Source organism: Oncorhynchus tshawytscha, linkage group LG19, assembly GCF_018296145.1.
Source record: "Oncorhynchus tshawytscha isolate Ot180627B linkage group LG19, Otsh_v2.0, whole genome shotgun sequence".
NCBI lineage: Eukaryota > Metazoa > Chordata > Actinopteri > Salmoniformes > Salmonidae > Oncorhynchus > Oncorhynchus tshawytscha.
The window spans coordinates 28,788,613-28,805,918 of record NC_056447.1 but is presented as its reverse complement, the minus strand read 5'-3'; the positions used below and the strand labels follow the sequence as shown (position 1 = coordinate 28,805,918).

The 17,306-nt window shown below is 42.5% G+C and overlaps 1 protein-coding gene across 6 annotated transcripts in view; it reads left to right on the top strand.

The window, feature by feature from the left end:
- Nucleotides 1-17,306, top strand: part of scaper (S-phase cyclin A-associated protein in the ER) — a 122,733-nt gene that overhangs the window by 45,543 nt on the left and 59,884 nt on the right. For all 6 annotated transcript variants that reach the window (XM_042301541.1, XM_042301540.1, XM_042301538.1 and 3 more), the window contains 5 exons: nucleotides 96-251; nucleotides 353-495; nucleotides 1,234-1,315; nucleotides 1,444-1,596; nucleotides 4,023-4,130. In XM_042301541.1, the coding sequence (XP_042157475.1) occupies nucleotides 96-251; nucleotides 353-495; nucleotides 1,234-1,315; nucleotides 1,444-1,596; nucleotides 4,023-4,130 (642 nt within the window). The remainder of the gene's footprint in view (nucleotides 1-95; nucleotides 252-352; nucleotides 496-1,233; nucleotides 1,316-1,443; nucleotides 1,597-4,022; nucleotides 4,131-17,306) is intronic.

Here is a 17,306-nt window from a genome sequence, read left to right as displayed (position 1 = left end):
AAAGCAATGGCAAACTAGAGTAGAGGCAGACTTTTAGATTTTTTTTGTAGCTTAGTGATTCCGACTTGTTGACCGGTGGCCTTGTGACTCTACAGGTGAATGAGATAGCATTCATCAACACTCTGGAGGCACAGAACAAGAGGCACGACGTGCTGGCTAAGCTGAACGAGTACGAGCAGCGCCTCAACGAGCTGCAGGAGGAGAGAGGCAGGAGACAGGAAGAGAAGCAGGCCAGAGACGAGGCTGTACAGGTAAAAATGAACAGCAGCTCCCCCTTTTCCCCCCAGACCTCTCTGGCTTACCCCAGTGTACAGTCCCACTGACTGGCTATGGTTCCCGTCTGTCTCCCCAGGAGCGTAAGCGTGCTCTGGAAGCAGAGAGACAGGCGCGTGTGGAGGAGCTGCTGATGAGGAGGAAGGAGCAGGATGCGCGCATCGAGCAGCAGAAGCAGGAGAAGGAGAGGGCCAGGGAGGACGCTGCACGAGAGAGGGCCAGGTCTGTACCACCTGGCTCACAGTCGGAATCACACACCTTTTTTTGGACTATCAAATGTGGCCCTCATTGTTCTTCATGTATAATAGATTTACAGTTGGGAGTATCCGTCTGATACGGATGTCAAGGAGGATGCTCTCCTCACTGAGCACGGTTACATGCACACAATAATACGATTATTGTAGGTAGTCAGATTAATATAATCATTTGTTTAAAACTTTTACATGCTTTGCAAGAAGAACGATTTCACTAATAATCCTGTTTCCATGACACCTGAAATTGGGCTACCTGATGGGACTTTTGATAAATGCAGAAAATTGCCAATCAAATAAAAGTTCTACCACAGTGACTGTTATTTTTGCAAATACTCTTTGATTCTGAGTTCGGACATATAAAGTTTGTATGTGAAAGCTTTTTCTAAAATGCATACATTCAGTTTTTCCCAAACTCACTTCACTCGTGCATAAGGGGAGGCTTGCGCTACCTTTGCTGGCACAGGCACAGATCAAATCCACAGCTAGAATACTGACTTAAACTGTTTACATGTCCTAATCATTTGAAAAATTGCTCTGAAAATCGGCCTTTGCTTACTTAGATTTTGACGTTACAGTGATTAAGATAAGCAGAGTGTTTATACATGACTAATTCCATACTCGGCCTACTGCCATAATCCACTTAATATTGAATTATTAGTGTGAATGTAAACGTACTCACTGCTCCTGTATGTTGTCCTCTCCACAGAGACCGAGAGGAGCGTCTGGCTGCCCTCAGCGCTGCTCAACAGGAGGCCATGGAGGAACTGCAGAAGAAGATTCAGATGAAGGTTAGTGTTGCTGCTGCACCTCACTCCTGTCCTTCATTAAAGACCAGACTAATGTTGACATTTCCTAGTTGCAGACCAGACAAAAGTTTACAATTTCTAGTTGACTTCTTGGTTGTTCTCCTTCCCAGCACGATGAGAGCAGTCGCAGGCACATGGAGCAGATTGAGCAGAGGAAAGAGAAGGCAGCAGAACTCAGCAGTGGCAGACATGCCAACACTGACTATGCCCCTAAACTGACACCATATGAGCGCACGAAACAGTGCTCCTTGTGCAATGTTGTGGTATGTACTCATAAGTCTGAAATGATTTTTAATGATCTGTTTTTTAGCCAGATGTCTTTGTATTATTCTTAGTGTAGATGCTGATTTTATATTTTGCCCAGTTGTCCTTGGCATATATTCCCTCTGACACTAGATGTGACACTAGTCACCAGACATCTGGTAGCATTAGACAGATGCTGGCATACTGAGTAAAGAAGCATTTTAGCATATACATTCAAATTGGCTTGATCCACTCTCCAGTGAGAAGTTCACCCTTTACTTAATTAACTTAATTTCTTGCAATAATTTGTGAGGCTGATTGGCTTACATGCTTAACCTAAACTGAAGGGGAAAGCAGCAGCAGCTTTGTGGCAGTAGAGCGTCTGTGGAGGTCCCATCTATTGTTGCTTGGCAGACTGTATGCATAAAAATGCCGACGAGAAGGTGATTCAGAGGATTTTGGGAGAGAATGTATTTAAATGAGGATTTAACTGCATTGATTAAACATGAACTCTGGAGTAGAGATTTATGACTGGGCATGATTTTCAAGTGACAGGCAACAAATCCATTGGCAGGCACATTTGCCTGTGACGGACCTGGCCGGCTCTCACTGCTACAAGGTTGAGACACCTTGAAGCTCCAACTAGCATCAGATAAAGAACAGTGTGTGTGTGTGGGTGGTAGAGGGGGGAATCTTGTTAAAAAAATGTCAGATGACCTTGGCCAGCATCTGACACCAGAGATCATCTATAGGTCAGCAGCTGGCACTCTATTTAATGACATTAAACACAGGCCATCTGTAATAGGCTTTATTCCAGCCATGAGTGGGAGGAAAACGACACAGCCACATCAACCTCACCTCACGCTGTTTGTGTCAATTCTTCATCTTCACACCACTTATTCCAATGCTTCTGTCTGTGTATCATCCAATCTTGCCCACAGTTTAATATGTTAGTACTGTCAGCTATTCAGTAGTGATGGGGGAAAAAATTGACACAGTTACGTATCACGATATTATATTGATACTTTGACTCCAAGTATTGACTTAGCTAGGTAGCTTTAGCTGGTGCTTGTCAGCTGTACCTGCACCAAAACTCCGGTATTTTTCATCCAATAGCTTGTTCTGGGCAATTCTACGGTAACGAAATTACACTGACAATACGATTTTTCACTTTAAAATGTATTACAAACACAAAACATTGACTTCAAAGTTCAACAAACTGTACAACACTATGCATAATGACTCAATTTACACAGTAAATAAAAAAATATTAACATTTCACTGGAAAACTGCGGATGCGAGGTTTGGTAATAGAGTTACGGTAAAATCTCTCCCAGTTTTATTATTTTATCAAAGTTTGTATCTGCACAGTTCTTCCTGTAAATGTGTTTTTGTAACATTTTCAGTGGAAATTGTTAAAAGTGCATAGTGTTGTATGGTTTGTTAAACTTTGAAATCAATGGTTTTTGTTCAGTATACATTTTAAAGTAAAATATCTGAGTCTCAGCATCATTTCGTTACCCTTGGAATTGCCCTTCTGCATCTTCTTTTTAAATACTGAGCCAACATGTTTTCAGCATTTTTGTTTACATTACTTTTCAAAAGCTCCCTTGTACCTCTGCACCAGCAATATGTTTGGAACATCAAATCGTAGTATCAAATCACATGCATATAGAATCTTGAGAATCGCATATCATATTGGCACTGAAGTATCATGATAATATCGTGTTGAGAGGTCCCTGGCAAATTGCCAGCCTTACTATTCAGTGTGTCGTTTTCAAAACATGCCACTGTATATGGTCACTCTGTGTGTGAGGAGCAAGAATGACAGAAGGGACATTAGTTAATCAGTTGGTGTGAGGAGTAATCATTGACACAGAGTAGAGGAATGAAAGATAAAAATATTCTGCTTGATTTGTGATTGACCATCCTAAGGCAATCACATTAATGTTGTTATATAGGCTGGATCATCCTGAGTGGATCTGTCAGCCACAATTTCATACTGCAGTATTTAGTATGGTCCTGCTGTGCTGTCAGAAAGGAGAATATCATGAAATGCAGCCATGAAGTCATCTTCAGTTTAACAATGCTCTCATGTCTGTCTGACACATATCACATGCTGGTTGAAGAAACTACACTGCCACACTTGCCACCTTTCTTCTTTACCTTGTCAATTCATTCCACTAAAGGTGTATTGTGTTTAACAAGCACAACATATGGATCACGATCTGAAGACTGCATTTAAGTTCCTGACACCTACTAAAATATTAGGTCTCACTATGTATTCAGTTTGTGAGTGGAGGTGGAGAAGAAACATTCTGTAAGATCTTATTGAAAACCAGTTGTAATGTATAGTTGTAGTGGCCTCCCATGGGGGGTGGGGACCTTGTTGACTGTCTCTGCCTACATTGTCCTCAGCAGTAACCTCTGACCTGTGTGTTTGTAGATCACCACGGAGGTGCACCTGTACAGCCACACCAAGGGCAAGAGGCACCAGCAGGCTGTGAGAGACAGCAGTAGCATCCAGGGACGGGAGCTCTCCGATGAGGAAGTGGTGCGTACCCCCAAGCACTTAAAGGCCCAGTGCAGTAAAAAAAAAAAAAATGTTTTCCTGGTTTTATATATATAATCTCCATACTGTGAAATTGTGAACATTCTGATCATGCCCTTTTCATGTAAGAGCTGTTTGAAACGACTGTCTGAAATTTCAGCCTGTTTTGGTGGGATGGAGTTTTCGCCTGTAAATTTGTTAATAGACCAATAAGAAAGAGTTCCAAACCTCTGCCAATAACAGCTAGTTTTCAGTTTTCCCCTCCCTACTCAGACCACTCCCAGACAGTCCTAGCAAAATACTTGAGAAATTGCCCTTTGCTATGAATCTATTTTTATGTTTTTGACCATTATTTTCAATCAAAATCATACTACGGTACTTAATTGTTACCCAGAATTTTAATATGATTTATATGATATGATATTGAGATGAAAAGGGATGCATACAGTGGGGCAAAAAAGTATTTAGTCAGCCACAAATTGTGCAATTTCTCCCACTTAAAAAGATGAGAGGCCTGTAATTTTCATCATAGGTACACTTCAACTATGAGAAGAAAAAAAATCCAGAAAATCACATTGTAGGATTTTTTATGAATTTATTTGCAAATTATGGTGGAAAATAAGTATTTAGTCAATAACAAAAGTTTATCTCAATACTTTGTTATATACCCTTTGTTGGCAATGACAGAGGTCAAACGTTTTCTGTTAGTCTTCACAATGTTTTCACACACTGTTGCTGGTATTTTGGCCCATTCCTCCATGCAGATCTCCTCTAGAGCAGTGATGTTTTAGGGCTGTTGCTGGGAAACATGAACTTTCAACTCCCTCCAAAGATTTTCTCTGGGGTTGAGATCTGGAGACTGGCTAGGCCACTCCAGGACCTTGAAATGCTTCTTACGAAGCCACTCCTTCGTTGACCGGGCGGTGTGTTTGGGATCATTGTCATGCTGAAAGACCCAGCCACGTTTAATCTTCAATGCCCTTGCTGATGGAAGGAGGTTTTCACTCAAAATCTCACGATACATGGCCCCATTCATTCTTTCCTTTACACGGATCAGTCGTCCTGGTCCCTTTGCAGAAAAACAGCCCCAAAGCATGATGTTTCCACCCCCATGCTTCACAGTAGGTATGGTGTTCTTTGGATGCAACTCAGCATTCTTTGTCCTTCAAACACGACGAGTTGAGTTTTTACCAAAAAGTTATATTTTGGTTTTATCTGACCATATGGCATTCTCCCAATCTTCTTCTGGATCATCCAAATGCTCTCTAGGAAACTTCAGACGGGCCTGGACATGTACTGGCTTAAGCAGGGGGACACGTCTGGCACTGCAGGATTTGAATCCCTGGTGGCGTAGTGTGTTACTGATGGTAGGCTTTGTTACTTTGGTCCCAGCTCTCTGCAGGTCATTCACTAGGTCCCCCCGTGTGGTTCTGGGATTTTTGCTCACCGTTCTTGTGATCCTTTTGACCCCACGGGGTGAGATCTTGCGTGGAGCCCCAGATCGAGGGAGATTATCAGTGGTCTTGTATGTCTTCCATTTCCTAATAATTGCTCCCACAGTTGATTTCTTCAAACCAAGCTGCTTACCTATTGCAGATTCAGTCTTCCCAGCCTGGTGCAGGTCTACAATTTTGTTTCTGGTGTCCTTTGACAGCTCTTTGGTCTTGGCCATAGTGGAGTTTGGAGTGTGACTGTTTGAGGTTGTGGACAGGTGTATTTTATACTGATAACAAGTTCAAACAGGTGCCATTAATACAGGTAACGAGTGGAGGACAGAGGAGCCTCTTAAAGAAGAAGTTACAGGTCTGAGAGTGACAGAAATCTTGCTTGTTTGTAGGTGACCAAATACTTATTTTCCACCATAATTTGCAAATAAATTCATAAAAAATCCTACTATGTGATTTTCTGGATTTTTTCCAAATTTTGTCTGTCATAGTTGAAGTGTACCTATGATGAAAATTACAGGCCTCTCTCATCTTTTTAAGTGGGAGAACTTGCACAATTGGTGGCTGACTAAATACTTTTTTGCCCCACTGTATATCCTTTTCAACGGAAGTCTTACCTCAAATATTCAGAGACCCCATCTGTCCATCATCCCAACAAAATAATAATACTTAGATATCGTCTGTGATATTAAATGAAGGTTATTGTTGTTTATGACGGGCTCATTATTATTGTTTGAATCATATAATGTTAGGCTCTCTCGCTGGCTTTGTGAGATTATAAAGGGGCCCTGAAATGTAAACAGTTAGGGTTCAGTGAGTCAGTTGAGGGGTGACATCACCCTCATGTACTGTATCTATAGGCCGTTCTGTCACAGAGCACTTTTCATGGGAAGGCTGCTCGTTAAAGGAAGGGGGCTTCTCAGCCTGCTCTGCAATATGAGATTTCCTTTTCAGCATGCTGCTCTTTGTGAGGCTGACAACTGTTGGTGCTATATGCAAAACCTTTGGCCCCAGCAGCTCCTTCATTCAAACCTGTTCTCACTGGCTGATCATTAATCCCACCACCTTCCACTCTAAATCATTTGCTTTCCAACTGATGCCCATTTCTCTGTTTGACAGTATGATAAACAAGGCATTGGCAATGAAGGCATGCAACTTTCCAATACAGTACTATGGCCACAGCCACTATCACACAACCTCTTCAGACTGCCTTTAAACCATGCAATGTAGGCTATGCTTTACACTAGTAGTGGCTGGTGGGGTATGAAATGGCTCAGCTAATGGGTCCAAACAATTGCAATGTATGTACTATAGATTATCAGCATGGTGTTCCCTGCGTAATAATGGCTCTTTGTTGTAATGGGATGAGACAAGACAACTCTACTGGACATGCTCTTATCATTTACTACACTATGATTCAATTATGGGCTATTCAGCCCTGCTTTTGTCACACATTTTCATTCAGCTTTTGAGGGCAATCAAGCAGGCGTTGGAGAAATGTCTTGGGATTTTTGTTTAGATAGACTATGCTGGCCTTTCTTTATTTATGTCCTGCTCATTTTGGTGTGCAGTATTTCATTCATGCAACTGCCAACAATTTTCCAGCCACTGGTTCCATAACTCTTGCTGGAATGAAAGATTTTTAATTAAAATGAAGATGGTTGGCTGAACTGTACAGAGGTCACTACATAGTTTTTCAGTGGAAGCGGGCGGCAGATGCCCCAAGGCTTCATATTTAGTCATTTTCTCTCATTTTCAAGGACTTGCGAATTAAATAGAAAATACAATGATTATCAACAGGGCTGGATCGATGTGCTGAGAGAACGTCTGGGATTGCAATCACTCTCTTTACTTACACTTATTAGTTGTCAAATGTCCTGTTTTAATGATATACGCAATGTCCAGGGCCCCTCGGGTTGGACATATTGGATTTATTTATTGGTCACCCTTGACACAGCAGCACAAAAACACCAGTGACCTCTCCAAGGGAATACTCATCCCTTCCCAGCCCCCTCCTGCACCCTCAGCTGGGCCTCTGAGAATGGAGCTGTGGGACAGGCCTGGGCCAAAAGAGGGGATCACTAAGCTCTGATGGACTCCGGCTTCTGGGTAGAAGTAAACGAGGGTGGTGTTGATGATGAATCCCTTCTGGTGGCCAGAGACCCCTGTTGAAATACACAGAGTGCCAGCTGAAGTACCCCTGTCTTTGCCAGACTGTTAGAACAAAGTGTACAGAAACTGTTGGAACTAGTTGAAGGAGTGAAGTTGCAGTTCAGATTTCCTGGAAAATAAAATATTAATTGAAACACTTCTAAAAATGGAAGGCATTGAAAGATGCATAGAGAATGAATATGCATTTTTTGTAAGTCTGTCATATTTATCATGTTCTGTGTTGCAAGTGCTACTTGAATGTCACAGAAAGGATTCTGTTCCATAAAACAAAGGTCCTGTGAGCAAGTTGCATGGATGGTGTGTGTAGCTGGATCCAGTGTGCCATCACATTGTACCCAACATGACATACCGCTGTCTATTTCACACCAAGTGTAAAGCCAACCTCTGAGTCCTGTGTCTTAGATTGTGCTCTAAAGAGGCCTGTTTTCTGGGTGCTGTGGGGGTGTGATGTTTAGAAAGCCCTCTGGTTACTCCTTCCAGAACAGAACAGAGGAGAAGCAGTGTGTGGTAGGTATTGTGAGGGAGCTCTGCCCTCAGGCCTGGCTCTGTGGCCTATTGTCTTCCTGCTTCATCCAGACACCTGTCTGTTACACATCCTCATCAGATTACCTGTCATGATACAAAATAATCTTATAGTTAAGTTCAAATAAAAGCATTAGGCAATGACATGGTCATGGTATCAATTAATTCTGTAGATGAGTTAATATTTAAAATCCTTTCTGTCTTTTAATGTGATTTGTGAGATGGCTCATGTTTTTGAACAATTCCATTAAGTAAACGGAAGGAGCATTGGAAGGGATAGGCTCTCAGAAAGATTACTGAACAGCTGCCTCTCAAGCAAGGCAGAGCCACGGTCATGACTGAAAGGCTCAAGAATTTCCTAGCCTATCCATTGCGCCAATGTCTCTGGGATACAGATGCATCTTGAAGACAGTCTTGCGAGCATGGGGTACTCTTTTTTTTTCTGACATAATAGGATGTGGCCCCTTGAAAACGCCTCAGCTATGGCATGTTTGTCTGTTAGGGTAGGGTACACTACAACTTTTTAAATGCCGATACAAAAACTTGAGATACGAACGGGCATTTTACTTGTCTGTAAGGGAATGCCACTTCTGAAGCGGGACTAACATCCATCACTAGGCGACCAGGGGCGTTCTGACTGGCTCAGTGGTCTAAGACACTGTATCGCAGTGCTAGCTGTGCTGCTAGAAATCCTGGTTTGAGTCCAGGCTCTGTTGCAGCCGGCCTCGACCGGGAGACCCATGAGGCGGCGCACAATTGTCCCAGCGTCGTCTGTGTTAGGGGAGAGTTTGGCCGGATGGGATGTTCTTGTCCCATCGCGCACTAGCGACTCCTGTGGCTGGGCGGACGCAGTGCACGCTGACACGGTCACCAGGTGTATGGTGTTTCCTCCGACACAGTGGAGCGGCTGACTTCCGGGTTAAGTGGGCATTGTGTCAAGAAGCAGTGCGGCTTGGCTGTGTTTCAGAGGACGCATGGCTCTCGACCTTCGCCTCTCCCAAGTCCTTACAGGAGTTGCAGCGATGGGACTGTAACTACCAATTGGATACCACGAAATTGGGTAAAAAAATAAATAATAATAATCACCAGACAACCAGAACAAATAATCTCGAACAACTGCACCTTGCCAGCTGCCTGCGTGCAGAACACTCTCTCCTAAAAAAGTAGTTTAAAGTTTCACTTACCAATACATTTAGTAGCTGCACATCAATCAGGAAAATGTATTGTTGCCAGGGAAACAATACAGAACATTCTATGCACGTTCTACCGATACCGATTATTGGAGGACCAAAAAAGCCGATACCGACTTAATCGGCCGATTTCATATATTAAAAATATATATATATAAGAAAATGTATTTGTAATAATGACAATTACAACAATACTGAATGAACACTTAATTTAACTTAATATAATGCATCAATAAAATCAATTTAGCCTCAAGTAAATAATAAAACATGTTCAATTTGTTTTAAATAATGCAAAAACAAAGTGTTGGAGAAGAAAGTAAAAGTGCAATATGTGCTTTGTAAGAAAGATAACGTTTCAGTTCCTTGCTCAGAACATGAACATATGAAAGCTGGTGGTTCCTTTTAACATGAGTCTTCAATATTCCCAGGTAAGAAGTTTTAGGTTGTAGTTATTATAGGACTATTTCCCTCTATACCATTTGTATTTAATTAACCGTTGACTATTGGATGTTCTTATAGTCACTTTAGTATTGCCAGTGTAACAGTATAGCTTCCGTCCCTCTCCTCGCTCCTCCCTGGGCTCGAACCAGCAACACAATGACAACAGCCACCACATCGAAGCAGGGTTACCCATGCAGAGCAAGGGAAACAACCACCAAGGCTCAGAGCGAGTGAAGTTTGAAACGGTATTAGCGCGCTAACTAGCCAGCCATTTCACTTTGGTTACACCAGCCTCATCTCGGGAGTTGATAGGCTTGAAGTCATAAACAGTGCAATGCTTGACGCACAACGAAGAGCTGCTGGCAAAACGCACGCGAGTGCTGTTTGAATGAATGTTTACGCGCCTGCTTCTGCCAACCACCGCTCAGTCAGATACTTAGATACTTGTATGCTTGTATGCTCAGTCAGATTATATGCAACGCAGGACACGCTAGATAATATCTAGTAATATCATCAACCATGTCAAATCAAATCAAATGTATTCATGTAGCCCTTCGTACATCAGCTGATATCTCAAAGTGCTGTACAGAAACCCAGCCTAAAACCCCAAACAGCAAGCAATGCAGGTGTAAAAGCACAGTGGCTAGGAAAAACTCCCTAGAAAGGCCAAAACCTAGGAAGAAACCTAGAGAGGAACCAGGCTATGTGGGGTGGCCAGTCCTCTTCTGGCTGTGCCGGGTGGAGATTATAACAGAACATGGCCAAGATGTTCAAATGTTCATAAATGACCAGCATGGTCCAATAATAATAAGGCAGAACAGTTGAAACTGGGGCAGCAGCACGGCCAGGTGGACTGGGGACAGCAAGGAGTCATCATGTCAGGTAGTCCTGAGGCATGGTCCTAGGGCTCAGGTCCTCCGAGAGAGAGAATTAGAGAGAGCACACTTAAATTCACACAGGACACCGAATAGGACAGGAGAAGTACTCCAAATATAACAAACTGACCCTAGCACCCCCGACACATAAACTACTGCAGCATAAATACTGGAGGCTGAGACAGGAGGGGTCAGGAGACACTGTGGCCCCATCCGAGGACACCCCCGGACAGGGCCAAACAGGAAGGATATAACCCCACCCACTTTGCCAAAGCACAGCCCCCACACCACTAGAGGGATATCTTCAACCACCAACTTACCATCCTGAGACAAGGCCGAGTATAGCCCACAAAGATCTCCGCCACGGCACAACCCAAGGGGGGGCGCCAACCCAGACAGGAAGATCACATCAGTGACGCACCCCTCCTAGGGACGGTATAAAAGAGCCCCAGTAAGCCAGTGACTCAGCCCCTGTAATAGGGTTAGAGGCAGAGAATCCCAGTGGAAAGAGGGGAACCGGCCAGGCAGCAAGGGCGGTTCGTTGCTCCAGAGCCTTTCCGTTCACCTTCCCACTCCTGGGCCAGACTACACTCAATCATATGACCCACTGAAGAGATGAGTCTTCAGTAAAGCCTTAAAGGTTGAGACCGAGTTTGCGTCTCTTACATGGTTAGGCAGACCATTCCATAAAAATGGAGCTCTATAGGAGAATGCCCTGCCTCCAGCTGTTTGCTTAGAAATTCTAGGGACAATTAGGAGGCCTGCGTCTTGTGACCGTAACGTACGTGTAGGTATGTACGGCAGGACCAAATCAGAGAGATGGGTAGGAGCAAGCCTATGTAATGCTTTGTAGGTTAGCAGTAAAATCTTGAAATCAGCCCTTGCCTTGACAGGAAGCCAGTGTAGGGAGGCTAGCACTGGAGTAATATGATCAAATGTTTTGGTTCTTGTGTGTGTAGTTAACTAGTGATTATGATTGATTGTTTTTTATAAGTTTAATGCTAGCTAGCAACTTACCTTGGCTTACTGCATTTGCGTAACAGGCAGTCTTGTGGAGTGTAACGAGAGAGAGGCAGGTCGTTATTGCGTTGGACTAGTTAACTGTAAGGTTGCAAGATTGGATCCCCCGAGCTGACAAGGTGAAAATCTGTCGTTCTGCCCCTGAACGAGGCAGTTAACCCACCATTTCTAGTTTCTAGGCCGTCATTGAAAATAAGAATGTGTTATTAACTGACTTGCCAAGTTAAATAAAGATTAAATAAAGGTGTAAAAAAAAAAAATCTCCAAATCGGCTCCCAAAAATACCTATTTCCAATTGTTATGAAAACTTGAAATCGGCCCTAATTAATCGGCCATTACGATTAATCGGTCGACCTCTAGTTCATAGTGTTGAAGGCAGCGGATAGATCAGGATGAGAACAGAAGAGAGACAGTCCGCTTTGGCAGTGCTGAGAGCCTCCGTAACCGAGAAGAGCAATCTTGGATGAGTGACCTGTCTTGAAGGCTGACTGGTTAGGTTCAAGAAGCTCGTTCTGAGAGAGTGAGATAATTGGTCAGAGACAGCATGCTCAAGTGTTTTGGAAAGAAAAAGTGATGGCATCATGTCGTTTAATTTATGATTATTTTTTTTAAACTTTGTTTATTGAATTTTTTGTAGTAATATAAACAACACATCAAGACAACAATGCAGAAAAACCGAGAGAGACAGACATATAAAAAGTTGTTTTTTTAAATATATTTTGATAGCTGTTATAGGTCAACAAGCACAGATAATACAGTCCTTAACATCCGAGATGTTGTGTATGCACATACCAGGCCTCTTACATCACCAATATATAAATATTCATCACTGTGGAACTGCAGGGAAATGTAGTTGTTTAACACAGAATTTGTCTACAGACCCATTGAGTGTTTTAACTTTTTCTAACTTTATGCAATTCAAAATGGATTAAATCCAAAGAGCATGAGAAGGGGGTGCAGAGGATTTCCATCTAAGTAAAATTAATCGTTTCGCTAACAAAGTGACAAAGGAAATTCCATCCTTATTCATTTTGGTCAATTTTATTGTGGGTAAGGAAATCCCAAATAGTGCAATAAAAGGGTCGGGCTCGATCTGTGTGCCGCTTAATTCTGAGAGTGTGTTAAAGATGTCTTTCCAGAAACCAACAAGAAACAACATGTGTACGTGAATAGCAGGAGACTGATTACATTGTACACAATTAGGGTTCACATCCTTGTATATTTTGGACAATCTTGCTTTGGTCCAGTCGGCCCTATGAATGAGTTTGCATTGAATGAGACCGTGTCGAGTGCAAATAGAAAAGCTATGTACCCTTTTGAGTGCCCCTTCCCATAGTTCATCAGATATTTCCTCACCCAGTTCTTCTTTCCATGAGGATTTAATATTGCTTAATGAGATGGTTTGTGGTGAGCACATTTCACTACATTATTGACAAGGTGCCTTTCAGAGTAGAACATGGGATAAGAAATGTTGAACTGTGTTTCACCAGGAAGGGTGGGGAATCCTGGATCTATGCTGTGGACGTAACTCCGGACTTGTAAGAACCTAAAGAAATTGTCTGGGGAGACTAAATTTAGCTGATAATTGTTCAAACGTACTAAATGTATTGTTAATATACAGATCCCTGAATCTTTTAATACCGAGACTAGACCATGTTGAGAAAGCACCAACAACCATAGGTGGGAGGCTGGGTTTGAAGCTACCGGAGTCAAAGAAGAGGTTGTCTGAAACCCAGAGTGGCGCATAAATTGATTCCAGATCCTCAATGTTGTTATCTATTTTTAGTGAAGGAGGAGTAAGGGTCTGTAACGGAGGAGTAAGTGATGGATGAGACAATGATGCCGGTATAGACGAGGCAGCCTCCATCTCTAGCCAATTTGGGGGTGGGAATATCTCTCTGCTCTGCAACCAGTACTGAATGATCCTAAGGTTAGCGGCCCAATAATGGAATCTGAAATCCGGTAGAGCTAGACCGCCCTCTGGTTTGGGCCTCTGCAAAAGCTGTTTTTCGTATGCTGTTTTTTTTGTCCCATGTAAAGGGTAGTATTAGGCCGTCCATCTTTTTGAAAAATGTATTGGGAAGAGAAATCGGAAGGCACTGATAGAGATATAAGAATTTAGGGAGAGTATTAATTTTAATAGAATTAAGTCTTGCGACTAATGAGAGGTGTAGCAAAGACCAGCGTTCCAAGTCGTCCTCAGTACGGGTTGCAAGAGGAGCAAAGTTGGCTTGAAAAAGGTTTTCAAATCTGATTGTGACATGTACCCCTGAGATAGATATAACTACTGTGAGCAATTTTAAATGGCAAGTTATGTAAGGGGGGATTTTTTGTGGCCATATTAAGCGGCATCAATTCACTTTTACCAAGATTCAGTTTATACCCTAATAAGTGACCGAAGGATGCGAAAGTGGCAAGGGCAGCAGGAACAGAGACAAAGGTTGGATGTGTATAATAATAAATCCTGTGCATATAAAGACAGTTTGTGTTCGTGTCCATATCTGACTATACCTTTGAGGGAGTTGGAACGAAGTGCTATTGCAAGTGGTTCTATGGCGAGGGCAAACAGTAAGGGACTTAAAGGGCAACCCTGGCGTGGCGATCTTTGCAAAGGGAAGCAATCTGATTGAGTGTTATTAGTCCTGACACAGGCTGGAGGGGATGAGTACAGAAGTCTTATCCAAGTCATGAATTTTGAGCCGAAGCCAAATTTATTTAGAGTGTAAAAAAGGTATTTCCATTCCACCCGGTCAAACGCTTTCTCCGCATCCAGGGATATAATGGCTTCAGAGGTATTGGCGACAGAAGGATTATATATAATATTAAATAATCATTGAAGAAAGAGTGTCTATTTTTAATCAATCCTGTTTGATCCGGAAAGATAATTGATGGGAGGACTGTTTCCAGACGCATTGCCAGAAGTTTGGCTAGAATTTTATAGTCAACATTTAGCAGGCTAATTGGACGGTATGATACACAGTCAAGAGGGTCTTTGTTTTTTTTAAGAATAAGACAAATGGTTACCTGAGTGAGAGTCTGTGGGAGAGAACCATTTACAAATGCTTCATTGTACATTTCAATTAGAATAGGGGCTATTTTGGAGAAACTTTTTGACGTGAGAATTGTCAAGTGTTTGGTTCTTGAGGAGGGGAGCGACTGGCCATTTTGAAGTCAGAGGACACAGCTAGTGGTCAGGGATGAGTTGGTGAGGGAGGTGAGTAATGGGAGAAGGTCTCCAGAGATGGTCTGGAGAAAGGAGGGGGTGGGGTCAACAAGCGGATACAGAGGAAGAGAAGGTAGAGAGGAGGGAGTGAAAGGATGATAGGTCCTCCGAAGTTTAGTTTTCCTCCATTTACGCTCAGCTGCCCGCAGGCCTGTTCTGTAAGCTCGCAAGGAGTCATTCAGCCACGGAGCAGGGGGGAGGGCCGGGCTGGCCGGGAGTAAAGGGGACAGTGATGGTCATAGGTTGCAGAAAGGGAGGAGAGTAGGGTCGAAGAGGCAGAATGAGAAGGGAGAAAGATTCAGCAGGAGGGTGAGATGATAGGATAGAAGAGGAGTGGGGGAGAGGGAGAGCGATGACGCATGACCATCTGGGTAGGGCCTGATTTGGCTAGGGTTGGAGGAGAGGTTGTGGTTGTGGACAGGTGTCTTTTATATTGATAACAAGTTCAAACAGGTGCCATTAATACAGGTAACGAGTGGAGGACAATGGAGTCTCTTAAAGAAGAAGTTACAGGTCTGTGAGAGCCAGAATTCTTGCTTGTTTGTAGGTGACCAAATACGTATTTTCCACCATAATTTGCAAATAAATTCATTAAAATCCTACAATGTGATTTTCTGGATTTTTTTCCCTCATTTTGTCTGTCATAGTTGAAGTGTACCTATGATGAAAATTACAGGCCTCTCTCATCTTTTTAAATTGGAGAACTTGCACAATTGGTGGCTGACTAAATACTTTTTTGCCCCACTGTATGATATATTATAATTACCTCACATGTGACTAAGAAATTAGTCCAACTCCATTACTAATCAAATGTATTGTAAGGGAAACAAAAACATGCTATATGTAGGCAGTAGGCCTTTTAGAATAATGCAAAACATATTATTGACGTTATCTAGCGACTCATACGATGCCAGCCCACTGAATGGACGTGTGGAATGGGCGAAAATTGTGCAAGTTACTTCACAATCAAAAGTAAATTAGGCATAGCTGAGGTTGATTTTTAATTTAGAACAATAGTGTAATGTTGAATTTTGTGTTATGCCTATTTATCAGCGTTGGTGCTCATTTTAATAATTTGACCACACACCTTGCATGATACATTCTCTTTTTATGTTTTACTTTGTAAAGTCAGCCTGCACAGCCGGCCCATCGAAACTATACCAAAATGAATTTCAAACAAAGTAAGAGTTAGCCTATAGACAATATTACATTGACAATCTGATGAGCGACAATATTAGGCCTATCAGTTGTCAAATTGTACATGACGAGTCACATGCAGGTAATATTTTTGATTGCTATATAGTATCTGAAATAGCACATTCTGCGGTTTATATGACTCTTAGTTTTTGTAAACTCAAAATTCAGGAGGTGCAGCTCTTTTTCCAAATGTAATTTTTCCAAGAATATCTGTGCTGTCCATGCTTTCAGCACATGACCACTCATGTGGCAGCATTGCTCTGGCTATTAACCAAAAACTAGTAACATAATAAACGTAAAATTACAATATGCTATTCTATCTTCGATGGATAAATGGGTGATAGAAACTGATAATGGTGCATGTGACTTCAGTTAAGTTTTGGTTAGCCGCCGATGTCCAAACCAAGTACTTGCTCAATGGCTTTCCATATCAGGGGAAAGATGAAACCAGGCCAGCGGGTGAGCGACTGTCTGAGACTGTGGTTTTGAGATTCGTGGAGCCTTACATGGGCAAATCTGACCATGGACAACTTCTTCACATCAATTTCCCTGGCAGACAAGTTGATTGCAAAGAAGACTAGCCTGCTCGGAACTGTGAACAAACACTGGCGAGAGCTGCCCCCGACTGCAAACCAACATACCAGCGGCACTGTACTCCACATCAGTGAAGGAAAGTGGTAAAACAACACTCACCGGTGTACAGATATCAAGTAAATAAGTGTTTCATCTAGAGATGCACGATATATCGGTGAACATATCGGAATCGGACGATATTAGCTAAAAATACCAACATCAGTATCAGCCCGATGTCTAGTTTAAAGCCGATGTTAAAAACCGATGTCAAATCTGACGTGCATACCAATATAACATAGGTATAATGACGCCACATAAAATTCTGCGCAACACGTACAACACAGCATTCCTAACCTAGCCCACAATGTCTGCTGTGTGGATCGAGCAGTCAACAAGTCAAGCAGTCATTTGAACGAGTAAGAACATTTCAGCGAGACAACTCAAAGGCGAAATCCATTAAAGCCAAGATAATGGAATTCATTGCCCTTGACAATCAACCGTTCTCTGTCGTGGATGATGTT